A 25,841-nucleotide genomic window follows, 5' to 3' on the forward strand; every position below is an offset into this window, starting at 1 on the left:
TATTTACACATTATACTATATTTTTGCCAGAGAGAAGTCGCCAGTGGATCTACTGCATGACTGTTTCACCAATCAGACGCAGCAACAATAATCACATGACTACATTTCACCAATCAGACGTAGAAATGCAGTCACAAAACCACACAAACTTCCTGCGTCTGTAGCCTTGAGAGACTTTTTAGTCATGCTGGGCTCCTGTTCATTTGTAAACAATCACAGCTTCACTGCAAGCACCTTGAGTGCTAACTCCTGCTGAAGCTTAACTATCACTTCACTGAATGAAGAACAAGCTTGTTTTAACCAAACATGCACAGACAGTCATGGTAAAGTGAGACTTTTTGTACATGCACAAGCTGCCTTTTTCTAATGTTATTTTCTATCAGCTGTGCTATTTGGAGGGCAAGTCTGTGACGATTCCGGTCCCCTACAGACTCCCTCTTCCCACATGAGAGTCTGCTGAACCCACACCGTCGATAGTTATGACCGAGATAGGCTGAAATATGAGAATAATTTACTGATGAAGCCAGAGGATGGTGGAAAACGTGCTGAAGTGCTTTTATTAAAAACCAGGCAAAACAAAAGTAAAATCAACAAAAGTGTCAATGGTGTGGTGTTCTAAAAAACAGTACATATATAAATCCATAAAATCATTGTGAAAAGTAAGGATAAAAAAATCAATAAATAAATCCGAGTTTAAAATGCAGACTAACTCCTCCTGATCTCAGCCCACCTCCTTGTCATTCTCCTGGCTCACCCATTGCTCGCGGAGACTCAGCCATGAGGTCCTTTCGGCCGACCTCCGTCTTGGCTGCCTCCAGGCATAACGGCCAGACTGTCCGAGGTCGGCTCTCCTCCCTTCTTCCTTCGCACTCACATTGTCGCACCTTGGAAGCCTAGGGAGGGCACCTGCCTTGCTCGCCACACTCCACCCAAATGTTCAGTGGGGTGGACTAGCCCTAGAGCGCCACAGCTAATGCTCTTTCATGGGGCCCTAGCTCGCACTGCTTCCTCTCTCCAGGTGGTCAGATCGTCGTTGCCAAGCCTGCCTTTCATGTCTTTTAACCTCTTTTTCTTTGATTCCCACTTCTTTTTTTTGTGCTGACCCGTATATATAAACTCCTATCTCCGTAGGCCTTAATCACACACCGCAGGACGCCAATGAAGCAACTAAGAACAATCATACCCGCATGTGCAGGTGCGACTTACTCCGACTACCTCATTAACTCCCCGCGGTCGTGCAATTGCGCCCATGGAGAGTGACACGGCTTTATGGATTTGAAACTGGCCTTTTTTTTTTTTTTTTTTTTTGAACCCGTGGACCTGCTACACCACAAAGTGAATATGCAGTATTATACTGTCAGTGTACAGTATATCTTGTCACTGTAAGTAGTTTGCACTGTTCAAACATATACCTGTATGTTACCTACTGCAGGTATCGGCTTCAAAAGCTTTGTTGTGAAAAACAGAGATTTGGAACTTTGTGCTATTTGTGCATCTTTATTTTGTAAAGATGTCATTTATTTTTATTCATTTTTTATTTTATTATTTGGAAATATCAGAATTTGCACATTATTTTATATTTTGTCTGTCTTATTACAACATTTCTAAAAAATAAATCATTTATTATGTTCAAACAGTACTTGAGTAGTCTTTTCAAAAAGTACTTTTTTTAGTCTTACTTGAGTAATTTTTTGGATGACTACTTTTTACTTCTACTTGAGTAATATTATTTTGATTTTGTAACACTACTCTTACTTGAGTACAGTTTTTGGCTACTCTACCCACCTCTGCTTGTACATAAGCATATCAGTAGTGGAAAATATGTATTTTCATATCCCAGTGTCATTGTGGGAGGGTGCACAAAAGCTGAAAGTGCTGTTGCAGTTGACCACACTTTAACATGTGCTATGTTCAGATGACTGCAGATAGAAATTTACATCAGCATATATGTAGTAGAACAGATGTCTTCATATCCTGTTGTCATTATTGTGAGACAGTGTACAAAAGTCTGCCATGATAAAGCAGAATGTAATATGTCTAACATGACATATGTGCCATGTTCAGAAGGCCACAGCTGAAAAGTTCCATAGTACAGTTTATATGCAGTAGAACAGATGCCATTTCATATGAGTGTCATTATTGTGATATGATGTACAAAAGAACGGTCTATAGCAGCATAGTAGAATATTCAGTATCAGTTGGCCAAATGTTCATAGGTGTCATGTTCAGAAGGCCACAAACAAATTACACAGTAAATTTTCTTTCCAACAGCATGTAGGTAGTTAGTGTAACGCATCAATTTATATATGCCAGTGTCATTATTATGAGAAAAAGTGCAAAAGAAAGGACAATAACAGTTGATGTTTCAGTTTGGAATTTTTTAATATACGATGTTCAAGAACAGGTTTTCGGCATCATCTATTGGCTAAATGAGCAGAATTTAAGGTGGAACGGGAAATGCGAGTTAAGTAGGCAACTTCAACCTCGTAGCGCGGTCTCGTTCAGCCACTACCCACCCTCCCCCGTTGAGAAAAATAACACACAAAAGATTACATATATGCAAATGTATAGACAGCCATAGTATAGACAGCCCTAGGCAGGCACGACTTTTTTGCCAAACTGTAAACGTTTATATTTGCTTGTTACTGACCGCTGTAACGTTAAACCTGTAACTGGCTTGTAAAACAGCACTTTTCTGTGAGACCGATGTAATGTTGGCCTGTAACGAACTGCCAATGCCAGCAGCGATCATGTTTATCCACCAAATTCATTGTCGTGAACTTGACTATTATCGCGTCTTTTGTGGACACAAGTAAAAGATGTAAATGATTAAAAAAAATTCTCCCGCAACCCGAGTGAAAGGCTTGGCTAGTTTTTCCTTCAGCCCCACGCCACTCTGTATGAGCCATTGCGAGACTTAGGCGTGCTCTTTTACAGTGATGTTCAGAGTTTTGACTTTTATTTTTTAAAACTCGAGAATGCCCTACTCCAGTACTAGCAGCATTGTCAGTCATTCATTCAAAATTGTAGTTTACAAAACAACTTGGGTTGAACTGAGTCTCGACTGTGACAGATCACCTTTGAACGGGATGATATCGCTTGAGCGATGTTGGGAAAGTCGCAATTAAAAGGAGACTTACAAAGTGAATTGATCAACTTTCGCTAGATATGAATATCGGACACCTTTGCTACAGTTACACAGGAAAAGTTTGTTAACTTGTGTTGCGCTGACTTTAAGACGGGGCAACAATACAAAACTCTGGAAACTTGGCAACCGATTACGTCAGTTCCTCGATGGCTTTACGTTTTTAATTGTGTGATATAGAGGGACACCTGCATTCATAGGCTGGATTGCTCACTGGTCACATCTCTTTCATCGGGTCGTCCTGTATCAATGCAATGAAGAGTCTGCACAGCTACAAGCCCGTTTTCAACCCGCGTCCGTCTGACGGTAAGTTTTGGTGAAGTTGCAAAGCGCATCTACCTGAAATGGATCTACCCGACAACGAATATTCCTTTATTCTATTTATTTGGTTTTTAATTCTTTGAAGTATACACGCGTTTTGTGTCCAGAGTTCAAGTACGAATAGTGATGCTTATGTCAGAATATATCTTGTAGTTGTTGATGAAAGAAAGAACTCTATATGCTAACAAAATCATAGTTGCTTTTGAGTTAAATTTCGGTCGATAATCTAGGAGTTTTGGATAATCTGAATGGGTTCCTTTTAAACCTTTTTCATTTTTAAACTCGTTTGTAACACACGTTATTTTCTGTCAGGCCTAATTTTCAGAAGACCTTTTAGACCATTCCTAGTAAATTACAAAAAAAGAGATGTACTTTTTAATTGGCTGTGGGGAAGTCTGGGAGCGTTTATCAACGTTTACTCTGAAATAATCTTGCACACATTGCTAACAGATATTCATTCCGAATACATTTGTATGAAATAATGTAATTAAAGTTATAAAGAATAGTTAATAACAGAGGCCTAATATTCATATCCCTGCCTGGTTGACATCACCTCCTTAGAGGAGCACTGCCCTTTCGAATGATGCAACTGGTAATAGTGAATTCGTGTAAGGTCATAGATATAAACACATAACTGTGAAACATAAAAGAACTAGATACATTGCAAATCCAAGAAATTATGGAAATATTGAGTATTTTTGGAAATAATTGTTTTCTTTTAATTTTTCATGGCAGGGGTTTTTTTGAAAATATTCTTATTTTCTGTACACCCCATGTTTTAGAATATTTAAGTAGTTGTCATTATTTATGTTAGTAACGTACAACAGAAAAAGAATGGTTCTCTATTAAACAAACATTGCTGTAGGATATAGGAGATGAAAAGCTACCTCAGTTCCTGTTAAGTTGAAAAATGGTCTGTTTTGTCACTATGTGCACATCATTTATGGATTCAACCACGTATGCAGGCCATTTTATACTGCTGCAGCTTATCTGAATAGTGTCAGTTTGTGTTTAATTTATACAGTATATTACTAGCCACGTTATCTGTTGAAATTATAAAGTATCTATCTATCTAAAATAGGCAATAGTATAGTTGTAAAATATTTGCTATCTCATGCCCAGCATGTGGCTTCAGCATCTTTCCTCGGTATCTGTGTGTGTGTCTGAACCTGTCTTGACCTCCACTCCCATTCTTGACATAAAACGTGCTTCTCAGACTCTGTCATAATATCTGTTGCACCTTTCTTGCCTCCTGTCCAGTTTTATACTACCCTATGCCTCCTATGTCCTTTCTCCTCCTCGTGTGTCTCACACACACACACACATCTTTCGATCATGTTAATTTTACTGAAGCCAAAGTGACCAATCCGACGGCTCTGAGGGACTGGACACATACACAGATCTTAGTGATTTATTATACGGTAGAAGATATATAAACATGGCAATTTGTGTCTGTTTTTTATGACAAATGCACACTTCTTCCAACTACAAGAGGGACATTCATCTTTTGGCAGAGCAACAGCAGCAAACGTCACTGCAGCTCTTTACCAATAGTTTCTGGACTGTTTGTTATTTGGTGCATTTTATTATGTTCTATTGTTGTATTGATTACAGTTTTGAATATTTTGATGTTTTCTTTTGAGTTTTGATTTTATTTTTTTTGTTGGTAATATAAACTATTGAACTGTAAGTCTTTGTCTTTGCCTATCATTTTGGAATATTGATATTAGTTTTCATTATTTATGCTAGTATTTCTAAAAATGATTTAGTGCTGTCAAAGGGCTTTTAAAAAGCATAACTAAACTAGTAGAAATTATGTCTTTTTATTTATTTGAAACTATAATGCACTAACAGCATGTTAATAAATTATGTCACAACTACAGTATATACTAAAAAAATCAAAATATTTTGAAACTTGAGTAAAACAGGTGTCAGTGATTTAACATACATAATTCAACATAAGCGTCAGTACTGAGAAAGTTGATATAATTCCATCAAGCCTTGAGGCTTACTATGATGTTTCAGATGCTTGTGCTAGGCCTTGCTTCAGTGATTTCAGTTGCTCTCCGTTTGGGGAGGTTTTGTAAATTGAGTTTTATTTTTAGATGTTTTCCCTTAATGGCAGTGTGTGCATTTATTTGCCAGACTCGTCAATGTACAGGGTGGGACATAAAGATTTCCCACATTTTGAAGGAGTATAAAAAAATGAATGAAGCTATCAAAATAAAAATTGTATATATTTCTGAAAAGTACTTAAAAAACAATTTTGTTTTAATGGGTTTTAAAAATCATATCAGACAAATGGCAGCTGGCGTTGGCAATACATTGCTGAAGGTGTTCCCAGAAGTTCTCCATCAGTCTCTGGGTCATCTCAGGCAGAATGGCTTTCATTTCTTGACTGATCCTTTCCTTCAAATCCTCAAGAGATCAATGCTGATGTTTGAAAACCTTTTCTTTTAGGTATCCCCAAAGGAAAATGTCACATGGGCTTAAATCTGGTGACTGTGCCGGCCAACCCACGTCTTCACTTAAAGAGATCAAATGCCCAGGGAACAGTTCCCTCAACACTCCAAACGAATGTCGTGCTGTTTGAGCTGTGGCCCTGTCCTGTTGAAACTACACATGTTCTGTACTAGGTCTACCAGGTGATTTTCTTTTCAGTGTGGACCCAGTTGCCCGAAGGTTAAAAAATCCATAGCAAAATCATTTTCCAATCTGGTACAGATGCATTTCGACCGAGCAAAAAGCGTGTACGGAACACTCCCTGCATCACTATGACAGAATGGTTGTTCCCATAGTACGCTTGAACAACAAAACACTGATTTTCACCAGTCTAACTCATGATGGGTACTGAAAACGGTAGAGCCTTACCTACCGAATGAGACCTACCCCACCTCTCTACCCCCACTACTGCTCATACAGTTCTCCCTCGAAATGTGGGAGATCTTTATACCCCACCCTGTGTATAGATGGCTGGTTTTTACTTTGGACAAATCTTATTTTAACTTACGGATATAATCTACTCAGGTTTATACATGAATGCAAAAGTATTGTGATACAGTATATATAAGTAGTTCTATTGGAAAATAAAATTGATATTCACAGCATTTGCCTCATACAGGTGTTTTCCTGAACTAATTGTAAATACAGTACAATGTCCAATTTTAACATAACTACTATAATACAATTATATAGACAGTATATGTTGTGAGGTTTTGTAAATCATAATATCTAAATTAACCTAAAAATCCTCTGTGTTATTTTAGAAAAGCTTTCCCTTTATTTTTAACCAAATTGATCATATTGTATTTACAGAGGCTTCAATTCTGGATTATAATAGTAGTAGTAAGAATAATGTACTATTAGTTTAGTGACTGTTTACTTCTAGCATATATTGTATGTCCCTGAAGTGTTTTATTTTTAGTCCCTTCATTGGAATTGGCACACTTCAACATACAACATTTTGCAGAATACCAGAGGGGTTTCCCAAGCCAGTAAGTGAACTAGGTTCTATGCATGATGAGGTGAAAGAATTTACTGTTGCCCCAATGTGTTATGCCCTTGATTTAATAAATTAATCTTTACTTAACAATGTAAATTAGGTTGGAATGAATTTTTGCCTTTAAATTGAGGACCCTCTGATACATATTCAATTCACACTACTCAATCCCATTTTATGACGATTTCACAGTTCATCAATACTTTGGTTTTCCAGGAGTGTTTATTTAACAATATTTTAGCAGGAAATATGTGTGTTTTGACCATTGTGTGCATACGGCTGGATAACTAACATGTGGATCATGTGACATGAGTAACTCAAGATTTTTTTATGAACATTTTAATATTGTTTGCTTTTCTTGATTTTTGGCCTTCTTCAAAGTCCATTGTATGAGAAAGTTGTTATCCATGTTTTCCATAAATATTTGAGATTAAATTTGTTTTCTCAGTGATGACTACAAAGAACAAGAGGTTAATTAAAGATGCATATTCATAACTGGGAGTTGTATTTCTTTAAAAGGGTAGATTGACCATGATTATTCAATTTCTGTTGAAAAAAATAAGATTTTTAATGCGCATTTTGTCTAACTTGACAAAGTACACATGTTCCTAATATTTGTTATGATTTCGAGTGTTCAAAAGGGTTACTTGTTTCAATGATCCCTTAAGATACTAAGAGGAACTTGACCATTTTCAGTCTCTATGTTTGTGGGTCAGGATGTGATACTGTTGAGATAATGACTAAAATTGAATTACCTGTAACTCGATTCAAATTAAACCTGCCACTGTTATAACCATTGTAAAATGCTATAAAACTTAACGTATTTTAAGCAAAACCACTCAAGAAAAAAGAGCTGTGTATTCATAAGTACATAAAACAACAACACAGAAATTTTCTTCCATTTTACTTTTCATTTTATCGCCCTTTAAATGAAACGTTTTGGAAACTTTAAATGAGTTTCAAAATTTGCCTCTTTTCGTGATTATGAGTGTTGGCAGCCTGAACCAATGCAATTCTCAGATGCCAATAAGTGTTTGGCAGTGGTCAGCCCAGTCCAAATCCATGCACACTCACCCACATCAGTTTATAGTCACACTGTTGTTTATTTGGACTTGAGAGATCAGTGGAATCCCTAAGGCCAACCCATACACAAACATTGAAAATATGCAAGCAATGTGCTGAATATACCAAATAGGATCTGAAAAAGAGAGCAATCCCAGTAAGATAGCAACCCTATTAATAAACTAGTTGAAATATACATTATATGTATTAAAAGTAGAAAGTTATGTGTGGATAATATACAAAAACTATAGAGTGTCCTACAGAGGGATGAAAGAGCTGCAATGTCTAAACATTGAGAGCTGATTGACAATAATAACAATTTTAGCTCACACAAAATGCTGTCGTATCAGTTTGAAATTACCAGACTAAAATTACCTTCCATTTTTTATTTTCTGGATGCTCAAAAGTCAAAATCATCGCTGTAACAAATACTTTAAATGGTTCTGTTGAATTAATAAACTGTATGTAAAAAACATGAGGTAATAGCAAAGACTGTTCAAAGTCCTTGACTGAACATTTGTTATACCGCAATGCAAGGTCTATTGTTCTTTATAGTTTTGTGTAGCTGAGTAATTGAGGTTTACAGACTTCTATTGTGAATGCACCTTCCTTTCTCTAATAGTGAAATGAATCAAGAAAAAGGAAGTCATTAATTTATGTGGAATGAATTTGTTTTCTAGGCTAGAGATGGTCTATATTGAGAATGTGACATACAGGAAGCTAAATGTAATCTAATCATAAAAGCATTGTGCTGCAGTGTGGAGGATGATAGTTTGTAATTAGTAATTTACTCCACCAAAAGCCTCACTTTTCTTAAAGTACATAGTTATTTTAATAAATAAAGACTAGGGGGCTTTGCCCCCTGCGCTCTTCGCTCGCTAACCCCCGTGTTTAGTTTTCCGGATACACACTTTTAAGATTTTTTTTTTCTTTGAATTTTTGCTACTTCATTAGTTTCACTTTTGTTTCAGAACTTCTGTAAAAACAATATTTGGAATCTTTCGTATCCCGATATGCTGAATCTTTTAAGTGAGGTCAGTGAGACATGTGTTTAATGACTTTGTACCATAATTCAAGATAGGTTTCTCTGTTTGGAATTTCAGCACAGACAAAACGATCCGTATCATCAGCAGTTAATAATTTTTTTGCAAAGTAACCAATAAATGCATGTGAGGTAAACCACGTTTTTGAAATTCTCTGATTTAAACTTCAAAGCCTTACAATATTTACATACTTCTTATATATCAACTGTGTCCATATATTCGATCTCTATTCACCTTTTCGTTATTTCTCCGAGTAATAATTTCTCTTTTTTTGAGCTAATGTAAAGTTTACTTTCTTTGTTTAGACACTGTCGTTTTTTTCTGCTTTCATATTCTGTATATCACTCTGCATGTGTTTGGCCCCCTTGTTTTATAACCTCTTTATGATGTTTTACTTTGTTTTCTACTCTGTCTTTTATTTCTGACCTGGCTTTGTCCTGCTTTTTTTTCAGTGATACCTGGTCCGTGTTGATTATTTTCCCTTTTTCAAGTAATAATTTCCAGTTTGCGCTGCTGCGATCTTTACCTTCTTTTTTTATACTTTCTAATTTTCCTACTTTCATATTCTTTAACTTTCAACACATGTATATGGCGCCTTTTTTTTTTTTAGCCTTTACAATTCCACTGCTTTCATAATCTCTAACCTGCTCTGCATGTGCATAGCACCAATGTTTGTGAAAGTCTTTATGAAGTTCTACTTTGTCTTTTAGTCTGTCTTTTAATTCTGAGCCTGATTGGACGTGCTTAGTTTCAATTCCACTTGTTACGGGCTGATAATTACTTTACTTATTTTCCGAATTTGCACCTAGATTATTTTTTCTTTTTTGCTAATTTTTCTCTCCAACGCTTTTGAGTCTCTTTTTTTCCCGCTGCTTTCTTCTTCGCTTAGTGGTCGACGTTTAATTTATAACGTATTGTCCTTATATGCTTTATATGCACTGAGACCCTGGATCCGTGTGTGCTCAAATCCTTCACACGACTGAATGTTTTGTTGCCCTTTGTCTTATTTGATATTGAATGTAAGTAGGGTGTGTCTTGCAAGAATCTCATGTTCTACGTCATCGCAAGATGGTCCTGGGTCAATCTCTTGGCACAAAGTCTCATGTTTAAGGTCACCGCAAGACAGCCAATTTAAGGTCCCCATGAGATGCTCCATGGCCATTCTCCTTCTTCTCGCGGGTCTTTTAAGTGTCTTCCGTGATCTTCATGTGAAGATCACATCTGGACGCCCTAGTGTTTCTCTCCAGGATTTTTTTTTTTTATAATAGATAGGAAAATATTTTTCTTACCATTAATTTAATAGTTTGCAGACACCAACTGTGACTTTGGCATTCCTTTGAACAGCATGGAGAGGTTATGATTGGTACTGCTGTCCTACAGATAATGTTTGTGGAGTGTTTCTGGAGAGTCTTGAGCTGTTTCAGGATATGTTTTGACAGAATGTTTGTGGGCATGTGTGTGTGTGTGTGTGTGTGTGTGTGTGTGAGTGTACTGTGCAACGGACTGGAGTTTTTTTGAAGTACTGGGATTTGCTTTGTGTCCTGTTCTTATAGGTAGTCTTTAGTTACCTGCAACCTTGGAATGGAAAGTGTTCTTTATAATGAACATTTTTTACTGTGTTAAATTCAAATGAACAGTGTTGATTTTTTTTTTCTCTACAGTGGTGATGCCAGTGCCCATCAGCCACCCAGTGATAGGTGAAGACTTACTTTCCATACCTATCAGCCCCAATAACTTCCCAGCTAAACTGTGGCGACTGGTAAATAATCCAGAGATCCAGTCCATAAACTGGAATCCCAATGCTGAAGGGGTAATCATTCATCAGAAGCTGTTTGAAAGTGAACTTTTATCTCCAGTAAAGTTTTCAGTGGAATCCTCGGATGGGTTCAAGACCTCCAACTTTACCAGTTTTATTCGACAGATGAATCTTTATGGATTTCGAAAGCTTCCTATGAACTCTGGAAGTCTTTCTCAGAGTGGTAAATTTGGAAGAGACATCAAAGCAGTTAATAGATCTGCTTGCAAGGACCTGTATTCTATTGCAGATGAAGCAGTTCTTCATACAGCCAGGCATGATAATGCCGTGGGAAACCACAGAATTACAAATGGAGCATGTCATTATTACCTCCACCCAAACTTCAAGAAAGGACACCCGGAGTTATTAGTCAATGTGAAGAGACTGACCGGTGTTAACAAAGCCAAACTAAAAGCAGGAATGGAGGTAACATGTCGGCAACCCAGCCAGAAGAGGAAGTACCTTTCATATTCTTTTGATTTCTCAGAAAAAGAAAGACTAGAAAACCAAGGTAAGAGTATTTTTTTTGCTTGTTTAATCGTTATTTTATTTTCACTATAACCACAGTGGTCGCTGATGTATAGAAAATGATTGACAATGATTATTTTTCTGGGATAGATTTGTTGATAGCAGGGTGTTATTAATAAACTGTCACAGTGCTGCACTTTCTATTCCCATTTAGCTGTTTCCCTGAAAGCAGGGCTTGCCATGAGGACGACAGGCATAACTTACTTCCATTCCATCTGAGCTCCTGTTTACTTATGTAATTTAATATCTGATCAATTATACATTTTAAAATAATGTTTTAATATGTATTTTCTATCTAGTGCGGAGTGGTGGGTCTGAGGCTAAAGATCTACACTGCAGGATCGAATCCTGTAAACAGCAGAAGTAACTCAACTCCATTGGGCCCTTAACCTGTAATTGCTTCTCCATGGGTGTGACGTTAATCTGCATTCAGCCCTACAAGCAGCTCCACCAACTTACAGGGAAAACTGGGGGTTGGTGGCAGGATTGGCACTCCAGCCACCGTATAAAACCTCAAAGTGTTCAAGTGTGGTGCTGAGGTGTCATCCCCTGAACTCGGGTCCCAATCCTAGTGGATCATCGTGTGGTGTGTGCAGCAACATGCCATCAGTGCGTGCTCTCAACCTCTGTATCAGATGCATTCTTTGTGCCTTCGCATGTCAACAAGATCACAGGAATCTTGTCTTTGCATTTTAGCAAACCAGTTATCAAAGTGATATACCAGTTTGGCATGATACTACAGGGGTCTCGTGTTCTTTATCATTTTGTGGTGTCTGTGCAATTGGCTAATTGATACTCAATGTAATCAGTAATTTTGTATTTGTAATATGGTCATAAAGTACAGTGAGCTAGTTGCTGAGGTACAGTCACACAAACAAAAAACTAATAACAATGAAATCAGTTTAAAGTTATGGCTTCTTTAACAGACTACACTGGAACTCACAATTTTTGGCCCTGGGGTTCCCAATGTTTTCCTTTTTTCCTGTGTGCTACAATTTGCTCACCAATGCCACCTGCTGGCACAGAGCAAGTGAAACATCCGAAAAGATTAAAAGCTTGACTAGCAGACAAAAATGACCACAGCTCAACATTACTTACCCAGGCAAAGCCATATGCTGCTTCTTTCTACTGTACTATAAAAAGGAATATGTTGCACTTTTGCTGGTTGTTGTTAATTGAGACTGGAAGTGCAGAGCAACACAAAGTAAAATCAAAGAATGGCTGTTTGTCATGGCAGATTTTTTTCATATTTTAAGCACTACGAACTGTCCACCTTGATATAAGAGGATGAGTCAGACATGACAGAGTTTATCGTTAAAACCCTGCAAGGAGTTACTGCAATTCTGAAATCCAATCAGACAAAAAAAAACCTTATATTAACTTATGAAGGCAGAAACAGAGAGAGAAGTGTAGATGACGGGTGGGACAGCCAGTAGTTACTGGGGGGCCACCATTTGAAAAACACATAAACCTTTGCTTTCTTTCCTTAACCCATTGTGCTGATACCCAGACAATCCCAGGTACTTTGGCTTATTTAAAATAAAATGTACTTGGAAACCTGCAGAATAAGCTACATGTTCAAAACAATAAAGAAGCACCCATCCACTTTTTAAAAATAAACATTTTTTCTTGGTTACCACCCTAACATATTTAATTGTAGCGTTGTCTTACAGTAATTTTCTAATCAACATTAATTGTCATACGCTCTTACGTGCTCAACAGCTGTCTTGATAAATACAAATACATATTTGGTCATTAGGATTCTGTCATTGACCTTGTATTCACACTTGGCATTTTTTTAAAATGAGGGAACTTAAATAATAAAACGGTGCATCCTACTTAAGCAGCTTTGGTGTCTTTGATATTTAAAAATTTTCCTCTTAAATCTTGCTAATGTCTTCATAAATTCATCATTTTTGTACTTGTTTACTTTTAGATCATACTGTAATTTTAGTTAATTCCTCTAGTGTTATCATTTATAATAACCCTTTTAGTTTCTTTAGGTAGCTTGCCTAATTTTCTCCCCAGCTCTTGTGTCATTTTTGAATGTTATAGATCAAGAACAGCAATGCTGATAAAAAAAAAAAAATAGTAATAATTTTCTTGTTATTCATCCTGTTTCACCAGACCCTAATTACCTTGTTTTCTGCCCTAACCACCTGCTGGACGGCCAACATACTGTAGTATACCACCACTATCATGTGCTTACAACTAACAGCTGTCATTTTGCTTTTTACGATATTTTTAGAGAAATTTATATTCTAAAATCAGACTTCTATAAGTAATATTGAAATATAAAGTCCAATTGACATTTGTTGTCATTAATTAGGTTTCGTTATTCTTAGTAGTATCAGCACTTTAGTTCTTGCTCTTCGCATCAGTGACCGAATGACATTTTTGGAACAAGAATGATAAAATATATTATTTATAGAAGAAACCACATTGTAACACAATAGTGCTGAAATTGAAAACAATTATTTATTTTTTGTATTGAATTTCTGAGTTTATATTCTAGTTATATTTTACATTATACTGTGTATATACTACTGAAATTTCTCTTTTTTGTTATATTAAAAAATACTCTGCCCTTTTACTAGGTTGGGCAAAATATTATATTTTTGATTCTGTTCAATATTCAAGAAAAATCAATAAACAAAAGCCAACATCTTGATTTTAAGCATGTTTATTTGATTCACTACTACTACTACTTCCAAACATTAGTAAAATTGGCGAAATCTCCAGTGCACCTTTTTAAAGCTTGATGATGTCAAGTCCACCCAGGCTGCCTGGTTAGTGATGAGTGTGATAAAAATGGAATGAGGATGAGGAGAAGAAAGCATTTAGAACAGGGTTAGTTCAGCTGTTTGCGGGTGGTTCAGTTTTTCTTGGGATGACAGTTCAGGCAGTACACCACATCTACGGGATAAAACACATTACTGTGTATGAAGAGGTCATTTGGCACATGCGGTGTCTAGAATGTGCTCTTCTCATTTAAAGGCTCCCAGCTAAGCAGAGTTTCTTTAAAATGTTTGTTGTTCCTTTGCATGTTGTATGAGCAGATAAGCAGCAGGTGGAAGGAGATGACAGCTTTAGTGACTTAACAAATTGCAAAACACGCTTCTGTCTGCCTATTTAAATGACACCCTAAAACAATTCTTAGTGTGTCAGTGGTGTGGCCTGCAGGGGGCGCTCCAGCCGCTCAAACCCAACACAGACAGATGCAGACACAAATCCAGTAACACACACGTTGTTTTATTAAAGCGTCAGAAATGCTCTCCTTTTGTTTCCCACCTGCAGCACAGGTATACAGGCACAATTAAAGCACAAGGCATTATACAACACTCTTCTTTCTCTCTTTTTTCCTTCTTCTCTCTCCCTCCTTTTCTCCTTTCACCTCCACTTCTCCTCTAGCAAACCAGGGCTGTGGAGTCGGTAGATAAATGCTCTGACTCCGACTCCTCAGTTTCTAAATCTTCCGACTCCTCTGTATGTATATACTATGCTAATATATTTTCTACATCCATTGAAGGAAAGGAAGGCAACATACATGTCATTTCACCACAGAACTACTGGCTAGGAAGCCAACACTCTACTATAATGCCAGATTAAAGACAAACACAATGAAAACAAGGTTTTGTTTTTTGTTTTTTTTTTAAACAAGTGTCTGGATAGTAATAGCAGGCATAAAAATCAGGAACAGGAAATGTATTGGTTCAAAAATACAAACCACATTCTTTGGTAGTTTTAACTTTTAAAAAAAAAAAAAAGCTTAACTAAATGAACTAAAAACAATATCTGGAAAACCTTTATTAAACTTGGAATACAGTTATAGTTAAAGCCTTTAACTCAAACTTAGCAAACTTCGTCTCTCTTCCTCCCGAGAGTCCTGACTCTGGCTCTTTGAGTAGTGGCAGCAGGCTTCTTTTATCCTGCACCCAGGAGTATTTCCAAGTGACCTGTTAGCATGGTCCAGAAGCATTTTTGGGTGAAGTGGAAGCCCAAAAAACTTACATTCCACAGTCCATGCAGTATCCCCTGGTAGCACCCATGGAACACAACAGGGCTGCGTCAAACTCCAATTCCCATGAAGCCCTGTGGGAGTCCAAAGCACCGCTGCATCTAAGGGGGGCTGCCATCTACCGCTGCAGGGGAGATAATACCCTTTACGTGTTCTTGTGTTCTCTCCCCAAGTCATTCCGTTACACATGTCCCAGCCGTCCGCCACGGTGGTCAGATCATTACACTACCCAGTAATCCACATCACACCTGAAGTGACATATCTGCACATCATAAACCCTTTTCCATCCATTTGATGTGCTCCCTGCTCTGTGTTGAATAAAAACAGCAGCCTTTCGTAGTTGTGTGAATTATTCAGTATTCATGTATTGGTTAAAGATTAAACTGCATTACTGGCCATTTTCTAGTTTAGCAAGTGCATTGAGCTTTCTAATTACAAAACTGGATATTCAAAATATAGCACATTAATCTTGCATGGACATTTATAAATAATCTACCTTGTCCTAGTGATCTTTGACTCCGTTAAGATTATTGAAGTACTTTGTAAACATTAATTATTGTCCAACTAATGTGGTAATAAAATATCAGGTATTGAAATAAATGTCAGTGAATTTAAAATGCCAAATTTTAATGGGACGATGTTACTGTCCATTGGGATTGAAAGTGAATGTGATGTTTCACTGGGAAGTTGAGCTCTCCCCATTTCCAAAGAATAATCTCCACCTATAGAATTTCAAGCTTGGCTTGCAGAGTGTTTTGTGGCACCAGCCATATAAAATACCTGAGTGCTTTATACCTTAGAGGAAGAAAGATTCAAGACGCCATTAGCAATACTGGACACAAAGTATGGGTTGCCTGATGGTGGTGAGTGTTATAAAATAAATACCTGCATGCATTATAGATTGTTGAAGAAGCTCATATATGCAATTATATAATTTGGAACCATTACAAATGATGAAACTCATAAACCAATATATGTATAATATACTGTATATTACATATGTACATGTATTATGATCATTGATTGGTGTGGTGCAAGTAATAATGAAGAGAGCTTGTCTTTCCAGGTATAAAAAGCCAAAGAAGAGTGAGAAAGGGCAATGTTTACTGAGTGGCAAAGTAGGGTTGCAGGGCAGCTGCAGCCTATTGCAACAGTCATGGAGCACAAGCAGAAACAACACCTGGATGGCGCACCAATCCATCGCAGGGTGAACACAAATACATGTGCACATATTAGTGCCAGTTCACTAACCTGCCGGTCTTTGGACTGGTGAAGGAAAGCAGAGCACCTGGTGATGGAAATATGCAAACTCCACACAGAGAACACCCAGGACTCTAGCCCTGGCTTCCTTTTTGTGAGATGTACCACTGCATTACTGAGCCGCCCAGTGTGAGGGAGATGTAAAACAGCAATGGTTGGAAAAAAAACATTGAGTTGACTGTTGCTTTGAGGCGCACGTGTTCATGAAATTCTTAAATTTTGAAAAACAAAAGAAGAAATTGCTTGCTAATAATATTTTGTATTATTGTGACAAAAATATATTCAGTTTTGGACTTTGCATCTTAAAGTATGCATACATATCTACAGTATACAGTCTCCGAAATTTTTCGGCTGCTCTTGTTAGGGGTTGCCACAGCAGATCATCCAAAATTGTTGTCCGCATATTGATTTGGCAAAATTTTACACCGGATGCCCTTCCTGACGTAACCCTCCCCATTTATCCGAGTGCTGATCTTAAATCTTTAAGGTACTTTGAGAAGATACCAAGATACAGCACATGTTACATTTTTGGTCAAAATAATGGCAGTATCAATTCAAGTCCATATTGCCCAGTTGTACCTATCATATCTCATTATAAACACACAAAGTACAGTGAAACAGATTTTTTTTAGTCACAAGAAAGCAATTAACATTACAGTATCCTTAAGTCCTATCAGCATTTCAAAGTCCCAATATATATTGTACATGTGTGAAGTCCAAAAGCAATGTATTTATTAAGAGAAGAATACTAAGTGGATTGCTGTAATGTTTAAATCTAAATGACCGTCAACGATAAAGAAACTTGTGGAATTTTACAAGAGTCAGAAATGTCAACAATTATGCAGATAATCAATAACTATAATACTATTTTGAGCCCGAGTCTCTTGTAGAAAAAAGAAACCACATTTGTTCTTACCGTCAATAAATGCTATAAAAGTAAATGTAGGAGGGTGGCACGGTGGTGCTGCTTCCCGGGTCCTCCCTGCGTGGAGTTTGCATGTTCTTCCCGTGTCTGCATGGGTTTCCTACGGGTGCTCCAGTTTCCTCCCACAGTCCAAAGACATGCAGGTTAGGTGCGTTGGCGTTCCTAAACTGTCCCTGGTGTGTGTGCCCTGCGGTGGGCTAGCGCCCTGCCCGGGCTTTGTTCTTGCCTTGCGCCCTGTGCTGGCTAGGATTGGCTCCAGCAGACCCCCGTGACCCTGTGTTAGGATATAGCGGGTTGGACAATGACTGACTGACTGTAAATGTAGGCAGTTGACACAGGTGGCTATTGAAAATTAAAATTTCATTTAGAATGCATTTACTTTGAAATTCCACAATTTTATGCCAAACTGTTCTTCCATGGTTAAACTTTGAGATTGCTCATGTTTATTACATCCTGTATTAGTATTTCCAGATAAAGCTTTGAGCTGTGGGCTCGAAGTTTCACTGCTTCATACTTCAAGAACCACAGTTAAACTTGTAGCACTCAATGAATGCATTGACGACACTCTGGAACTGGCCTGCTTTCTGCATCGAAGGGTGCCGTGTGGTGGATTGGTGCTACACTGTTGGGTTCACGCTTTGTGAATACAGTGGTCAGTATAAACACAGTAAATATTTATTACCTGTGTGCTGGAAAAACATGTTTTGGATATTGGATGCATCCAAATCATATCTTCATCCAAGTCATAACAGGATTTAAAGGAAGGGTACTGCAATTAGAAACAGAATAAATAAAATATTAGGATTCATCCAGTTATTTTATTGATTGGGTAATGAATTTAATCAATGTCATAAATTCCATCATTAGTTGCCAGATGAAGACTTTACACCAATCATAGACCTGCCAAATGTTACAAAGCCTTGTTGAGCATGCAGAGTTTGAGCAATAAACAGCAGTAAAAAAAATAACCTCTCCTGTGTGGATGGATAATTACACACTTAAATAAATAAAACATCACAATCCAACAATTAACCCACCACTGTACTACTTGTGTTGCTCATTTTTGATGGAAAGTGTTGCAGGATGGCATAAAAGATTATATCCGGAAAGCTTCAAAAAATTAATAATGAATTGGGGTAAACCAAAATAAGTACAGAGGGAGGTTTCAGCCTGTCACCTTTAAAATCCAAAACTCTGGTAATGAGACAAATTTGTCAGCTAAGTTGAACAAGTGAAGCAAAAAATTCTCCATGAATGAGGGTGCTACACTGGTTAGGCTGTGCCAGTCAAACAGTGGAAGAGTCTGCTGCAGTATGGGGCCAACTAGCTACACAAAAGTTGGACTCTGAGACCCAGTCACGTCACTCAAGTTATTTAAATGAAAAACCCAGATGATATACCTTTAATTGCATTTCATTTAGGTCCATCTTTACTTAATAAGTATTTCACTAGTGAAGTATTGTAACGACCCACAGAGTGTAGGAGACGGAGAAATGGAATGGTAGCTCTAACAAAATTCACATGCAAACACCAAAATTAATCCGTTCTCATTAATGCAAAACCTGAAATGTACAAAATTGGTATTTCTGTTAGCTGTGCTCATTTGTGCCTGAACTTGTTGCATGTAAATTCTTTTTTATTTAGCTTTACTTGATGTGTTTTTTTTTTCTTTGCAGAATGTCTTCTTTTAACTTGTCTTTAAAGACAAGTGTTGCTATAATGTAAAACTGACTAGATCATAATCCCTTCATCAACCATAAACAACTGAAAATCAGAGTTTGTGAGTAGGTAAAATATTGGTGAATGCAGCTGTGTCTTGATATAACAAAAATGGTTTGTTTTCAATTTCTGTAGATCTTGAGCAGGTACATCAACCTCTCCATTCATCTGCATCTCCAGCAAACCAAATCAGTTTACAATGCAAGAAAAATCTTGAGGAGGATCCAGTTTTACAGCCCATGTGGTCAAACAGTCCTGAGGCTTACATGAGAGAAAATGACAGATATTTCTCCAAGCACGGCACCCCCGTTTCTCATATGGAAAAATTCTTTCCACAAGCTTCAAACACCATGCAATTCATTTCCAGGCCACAACATGCAGAGCTGGATTCTTCAAGAACCATGGACCAAAATTTCGACTGGTGTATAATTCCATCAGCCCAGCTGCATCCAGCATCTTGCGTAAAAGGTATTTCCTCAAGTCTGTTGTGTATCACAGTGTGATATTAGTTAAAAATGGAAGAACAATAAATCACAGCACTATCCATTTAAAAGAAAGTTAACAGAATTATCTCTTAGTGGTGTGTGAGATGTTTAAGATTTAGTTTGATGGGGTACATTTGTTTTTTTTTTTTGTTATTTAGTATAACACCACATTTAAAGACTTGTTTATTCTTTAAACGTATATATCTTTTATATCTAGTTTTATGTCAGCATTAAAATGTAACTTCTAATATCCTGATATATATACTGTATATTTATCAAAAATTACCAGGTAGTTGTCTCATTATTTTAAACAATTTAAGCCAGGTGCATTGATATGACCTAATTGTGTTACTATGTTAATGTATGCTGTATTTTATTACTAAATCCTTGCAAACTGATGATTATTTTGTGGCATTTTATTGAGAGAATAAAGGAAAGGAATAATCCTGCTGATGGTAAAGAGGAAAATTTGGAAGACTCGGGTAGCTTAACAGGAGACTGCACACTTACTAAGGCTGGGTTTATACTTCATGCAACACGTGTGCCTGTGGACGCAAGCGTTGTACTGTTCATACTTGTGTGCCTACTTTACGCAAATCTGGAAGATTCCACCAGGTGGCAGTGTGAGATATCATCATGGTGAGAAAACGTTTGGCTTTGCTGTGTTGTGAATTGCCCGAAACATCCTTTCAGAGGACACCTTGCCACAATATCTCTGAAAAATGATTAAAACCATCAATCCAGGGATGTGCCCATTCCAGCAAGCATTGGGCATGATGCAGAAAACAAGCTTTGAACAGAGCATCAGCTAATTGCAAGGTGAATACAAGCACACACACACTAGCGTCATTTTAGCATCCCCAAACCCAGAGCACACTGTGGAAACCCACCAGGAAAACATGGAAACTCCAGGCAGGGAGCACCAGGGACATGACTCCGCCACTGTGCCCCCCTACATGTGTAATTATTTACAGTATTCATTATTTAAATTAAGGATTTATCATCTGTAAAATGTAACATACATATTTTAATGCATTTCATCATGAAAGTGATATCAAGTATAAATCTAAGGACTCTAAATGTGCACAGAGCTGGAATATCCTAAATTTAATGTATTCTGTGTGCGGCGATTGCTCCTGTCGGGTCAGGAGAAAGGCCCAGAAGCACATAGCGATTAACAACTGGGTCTGTTTTAAGATGACGTTTACGACGGACTGCTTTAATGATTAAATAAACTACGAGATTAAAATGGACATTTCAAGATTAAAATTGAAATTTCCACTTTAATCACAAAATAGATATTTTCACTGTGTCCCTAATTTTTTTTTCTCTGTGGCTCAAATACGCTGTCGTACATTGTGATGCTGTTGTGAAGGTGAAAAAAAAAAGATGGCACAGAAGATGGTATGTGAGACTTTTAAAATGTATTGTGTCACTACGTTGGGGAATATGTGACTTTGAATATAAAAGCACCATAAACACATTTGTATGTTGGCTTTTTGCTTCACCATATCGAACCATTCATCAAACATTGAAGCGCAGACATCAATCCTGTAGGATTTGCAAAGCGGCTTCCTGGCACATGTAGATAGTAAACACGCTCACACTGCACCCCCTGACTTTTTGCTGATACTGCAACTTGTGCACACATCGCATTAATTTCTGAGGACGTGCTCAGAGGACGCATCAAATGAACACTGCGAACATGTGGCAGCCATGATGTGTGGGCATACGCGCTCTGAGCGTGAAGTATAAACTGGCCCCAAGACTGTAGCAGTAGTGAGATGCCACAAGCAAGTGTGGTACTGCTGAACTATTTTGGTTATATTACACTTTATTATATTTTTGAAGTTTTATATGTATTGATTACTAAAAAACATTTTTGCTTTCAACATTCTAAAAACTATATAACGTAATATTCTTACACCCGCATAATTCAAGGTAGGTTCTTGCAAGTGATGCTTTTGTGATGCTGCAGCGTCCTACAATTCAATAACGGAAAAAACTAACATAGATAATGGATGGGTGTACAGTATATATTTCATGGACATTTTTATTATGAAAAATTATTATTTTTATTAAAGCTGATATATATTAATATAATATATAACCTCTGAGCTCGCTTTCTGAAATATTTTGAGAAAATAATCTTTTTTTTTTTTTGTTGCAGAAATGTGTTATGGCTGCCCTCCTTCTTCTTTTAACTCAGTGTCAACAAACTTTGTTCAACATTTTTACACCTTTCCCCACTACAACAGTTGTCAGGTTTGGTTTAATATAAAAAAAACCCTCTTTTTTCCAATAAAAAATTCAAATCTCAATTGATTTAAAAAAAAAATCTTTTTAAGTGTTGCTGAATATTTATTTTGCTATTGGTATAATTATGTTATATTTGATTTCTATTTAAAAAATCGAAGATAACTGTTCAGTCATTTTACATTGTTCTTATTACATTTGTTCTTCAAGCTTAATTGCTTAGGCAAATTTTATATTCTGAAAAGTAATTGCAGTTTGTGTGATCCTCACTGTGTTTTGTAATTTTAATGAAGATCTTTTGTGGGTGCGTAGTGGTTGCACACCTTGGTAATATATACTGTAGATTACAAAATCTAACCTGTGTTGTTTTATCCACAAATACAGATGCCATGTCCAGTGTGGGCACAGAAATCATCCAATCCCAGGTGTCAGTGCACCAGCTCATGCCTGGTAAATGTGGACACCAATCTGTTTCACGGCCAGGTGCAACCTGAATCTACTTCAAAGGAGCAGCCGCTTTCAAACGCTGGAAATCATATTTCTGATAATACACTTTCACAGATGATCCCAATACCACCAGTTACACCATCAGCCCTGAAAAACAGCCAAATGCCTACTGCACCCAAGAGCCAGACTGATGGAACAGCCTGTTCAGTTTCCATTTCTGATGCATCAGGCGTTCTGGTTTCTTCACTGCAAGAACAAAGCAGCCACTGTTCACAATCTTGGGTAAGCATATAAATAATATTATGTGATTCATAAATGTAAGAAGTGGTATTCTGGTTATACATAGTTTGCAGAATGCTAATCTCTGCTATTATTCACAGCCAATGTACCAACATAAGAAAAGGTACTGATGCATCTTCGTACTATATAGTTGTTTAAAAAATGAATTATTTTCGTCCACAATAAATAGTTTAAACTTTAGTTCTTACTAAACATATTGCCATCCCCCTGTGAGGCTGTAAGCTTTTCTTCATAAAAACAAAAAAAATCACAAAGTGCCCTTCACCAACCAGATTCACAATGCAAACATGAATCAGCACTAATCCTGTGTAAGTGAGTGGGGGTACAAACGTGACTGTGGGCTCTATAAAGTGTGAACGTATAAGCCCTCCATTTATCTTCAGTCCAGGTCCTAAACTCGTATGGTAATCATGAATGCATTCTTCACAAGGCACAGTCCTGTCACCTGGGATGGGGAAGGAAACCACACACAGACATGATAGCAAAGCACAGATTTCTCAAAGTCTGGGCCATGATTTAAAACCAAAACTAAATTTGTGAGGCAGAACCACTAATCACTACACCACCATCCTTTTCCAGATAATGATGTCACATTTTTAATTTAACCAGATTTCCAGACACTTTGAACAGAACAAGTGTGCATTGCCAAGTGAACAATCCCTGATATCCTTGAAGGATGGAAGCGTGACGTCTTACACACACAGTGAAACTATAAGCAGTATACTACAAAGTCAACCTCCCAGTACAGTAAGTACCACATATTAATGGATAACTAACTTGTAAAATGTAAGTAATGTTTTAACAATGGGCTATAATAAGTTGAATTACCAATCTTTATACAAATGTAACAATTAGCGTGATTTGTATAAACACACTGTTCATAAAATACTGTAGATTAATACATTTGACATGGTTAGAAAATTAAAAGGAGTAACTTATGATGGAGAGATTGTTTGAGAAGATGGAGAGAGCAGAAAAAAAACTTCATAGCAATCAATTTTAAAACAGCAAGTAACGCTTTAGGCAGTAGTGGCGCCAAAATTGGGGGAAAACCTAAACAAGGAGGAGCGAACTTCAGACTTCAGCAAATTGGGTTAAGTGATACGAGTGTGTGATACGAGATCAGAAAGCCAGACAGACATGACAGGCATAAGCAATGATGAAAAGTATTTTTTGGAACGAACGAGCAATTGCATGATCATTTAGAAATGAAATGCTTTGACTAAAGCGGAAGAGAAATCTAATATATGAAATTTGCATCACTTGTGTCGGATGGTGTATGAAAGATAGTTGAAGAGTAAGTGTAAAAATCGGGAGTGGACTCCCCTAGACTTTCTCGTATACTCTAAAGTTGAGGAGTAAACCGCAAGACAATGGTTATATTTTTATATTATGTACATTAAAGAACCATCAAAAACAAATCAAATTAATAATATATTGTACAATTCTAAAAGTAAAGTTAAATAAATAAGCAGCTGCATGAATAAAAGGTAAAGTACCACTTCTGGTTAGCAGAAATAGCCCAAAAGTTGATAGAAATCTGTTTGGTACATAACACTTGTATGCAAAATTTGGTTGACCTAACTGAAAGTGTACTCAAGTTATCAGGTTTACACACACACACACACAAACATAATTCCAAAAATGGTATTTTCAGACTCCGGGAGGTCTTAAACGTCGAGACTCATCAAAATCTCGGCATCAGATTTTTAGACAATTACAATACTTTACCTACACTTCATATACGAGAAAGTAAAAAGGGAATGTCATTCATTCAGGGTCAAAGAATAATGAGACTTTTTAAATGACACACTAAAAAAAGCTGCGTGATCATTTCAAAACTAAACAAAGCATGCAAAGGGCAAAGACGTACAAATATTAAAATAGCAATAGTGTAACTAACATCACAGAGTGTTACTGGGCCCGTTCCTGTGGGTTTTAGTTGTACAGTAGATGTGCCATTTCCTGCTGGTATACTAATGCCACTTATCCCAACTTAAAGCTAATCCTTTCTTCCTGACAGCAACTGCTGAAACAAACATGACTGACAATGTACGAATCAGCAGTACTGCAGCCCTGCTTTGATGCTAAATGAGTTTAAATCTTAACAGCAAACAATAACAGTGCAAATGCCGAACTCCGTTCACCATACCCGTTTCGCCTTCACCTAGGAGGCCTCTCCATCTGTTTTTCTTCATTGTTTTGTAATGTGCTGAATGTGATGATGTCGCCAGCAGTCAGTCAGTGTTTTTCAAAGCTGCATTGCTTCATCTAAAAGTTGGAGCTTTCTCATCTTGACACATTTTACCTAAAATAAGTGAAATAATAATATTACGCATTAGTAAAATTAACTTGGTTTAAATTTTGGAGCATTTACATAATTTACTTTTGGCTTTACTGGAAAGAAGATTATTATCCTAGAAAGGACATTCGGCATCATTCTCGTAAAGGAACTGGTGGCAGGTACTTGAAGATGGGTACGGCCACTGCACTTTTATGAAACATCATGATTATTTGGCAAATCTTATTGGGTTAGTTCTTTATGGAGCCTGACTAGAGTTTACATTCTCACAACCAAAAGATCATTTTGTTACTTAAAACAAATCATAAAAAATGGACACAAATATTAAAATCATGTTTAAATTATTCTTCTTTAAATTGTTAAAAATGTTGATTTTATTTTTTTAATTTTTGTAGATCTCATGCAATTAGCTGCTGTTGCCTGTGGTCAGGTTCCCTGTGAAAATAAAGTGTCGTTGTGTTCCTGTCGTCCAGTCCGCCAATATGAAGTCTGCTAACGCAGTAAATAAGCGATTGAGGCCTTTGGTTGTTTCCATCATCAGAACTCCTGTCTGTTAACTTGGGAACAATTCTGCCAAGTCTGGTTTTTTAAAGGTTCCTTAATGAAGTTAACATTTTACATAGATTAATAGTACTTTCTAAAATGTAATTTTCAAATCAGAAATAAATATATTGGGATCAAAGCCTGTGAAGTTTGTTCAAAATACTGGCTTTTTACTAACGGAGGAATTTAGAGT

General features: G+C 37.0%; 1 protein-coding gene across 1 annotated transcript; it reads left to right on the forward strand.

Moving 5' to 3' along the window:
• Nucleotides 1-10,991: 10,991 nt before the first annotated feature.
• On the forward strand, nucleotides 10,992-25,515 carry LOC120530653 (heat shock factor protein 5-like). The gene is made up of 6 exons (XM_039755076.1): nucleotides 10,992-11,376; nucleotides 19,451-19,783; nucleotides 21,971-22,065; nucleotides 22,441-22,785; nucleotides 23,413-23,550; nucleotides 25,501-25,515. The coding sequence occupies exons 1-6, from the start codon at nucleotides 10,992-10,994 to the stop codon at nucleotides 25,513-25,515; spliced, it is 1,311 nt and encodes a 436-aa protein (XP_039611010.1).
• The last annotated feature ends 326 nt before the right edge of the window (nucleotides 25,516-25,841 follow it).

The sequence above is a fragment of the Polypterus senegalus genome, chromosome 6, assembly GCF_016835505.1.
Source record: "Polypterus senegalus isolate Bchr_013 chromosome 6, ASM1683550v1, whole genome shotgun sequence".
Lineage (NCBI taxonomy): Eukaryota > Metazoa > Chordata > Cladistia > Polypteriformes > Polypteridae > Polypterus > Polypterus senegalus.

Bases quoted from the DNA above. Each gene is read 5' to 3' on its own strand.
- LOC120530653 (XM_039755076.1), top strand. From the start codon at position 10,992: ATGAATCTTTATGGATTTCGAAAGCTTCCTATGAACTCTGGAAGTCTT. The intron at 22,066-22,440 runs GTTTGGTTTAAT...CCACAAATACAG, and splicing joins CCCACTACAACAGTTGTCAG to ATGCCATGTCCAGTGTGGGC. The intron at 22,786-23,412 runs GTAAGCATATAA...TAATTTAACCAG, and splicing joins GCCACTGTTCACAATCTTGG to ATTTCCAGACACTTTGAACA.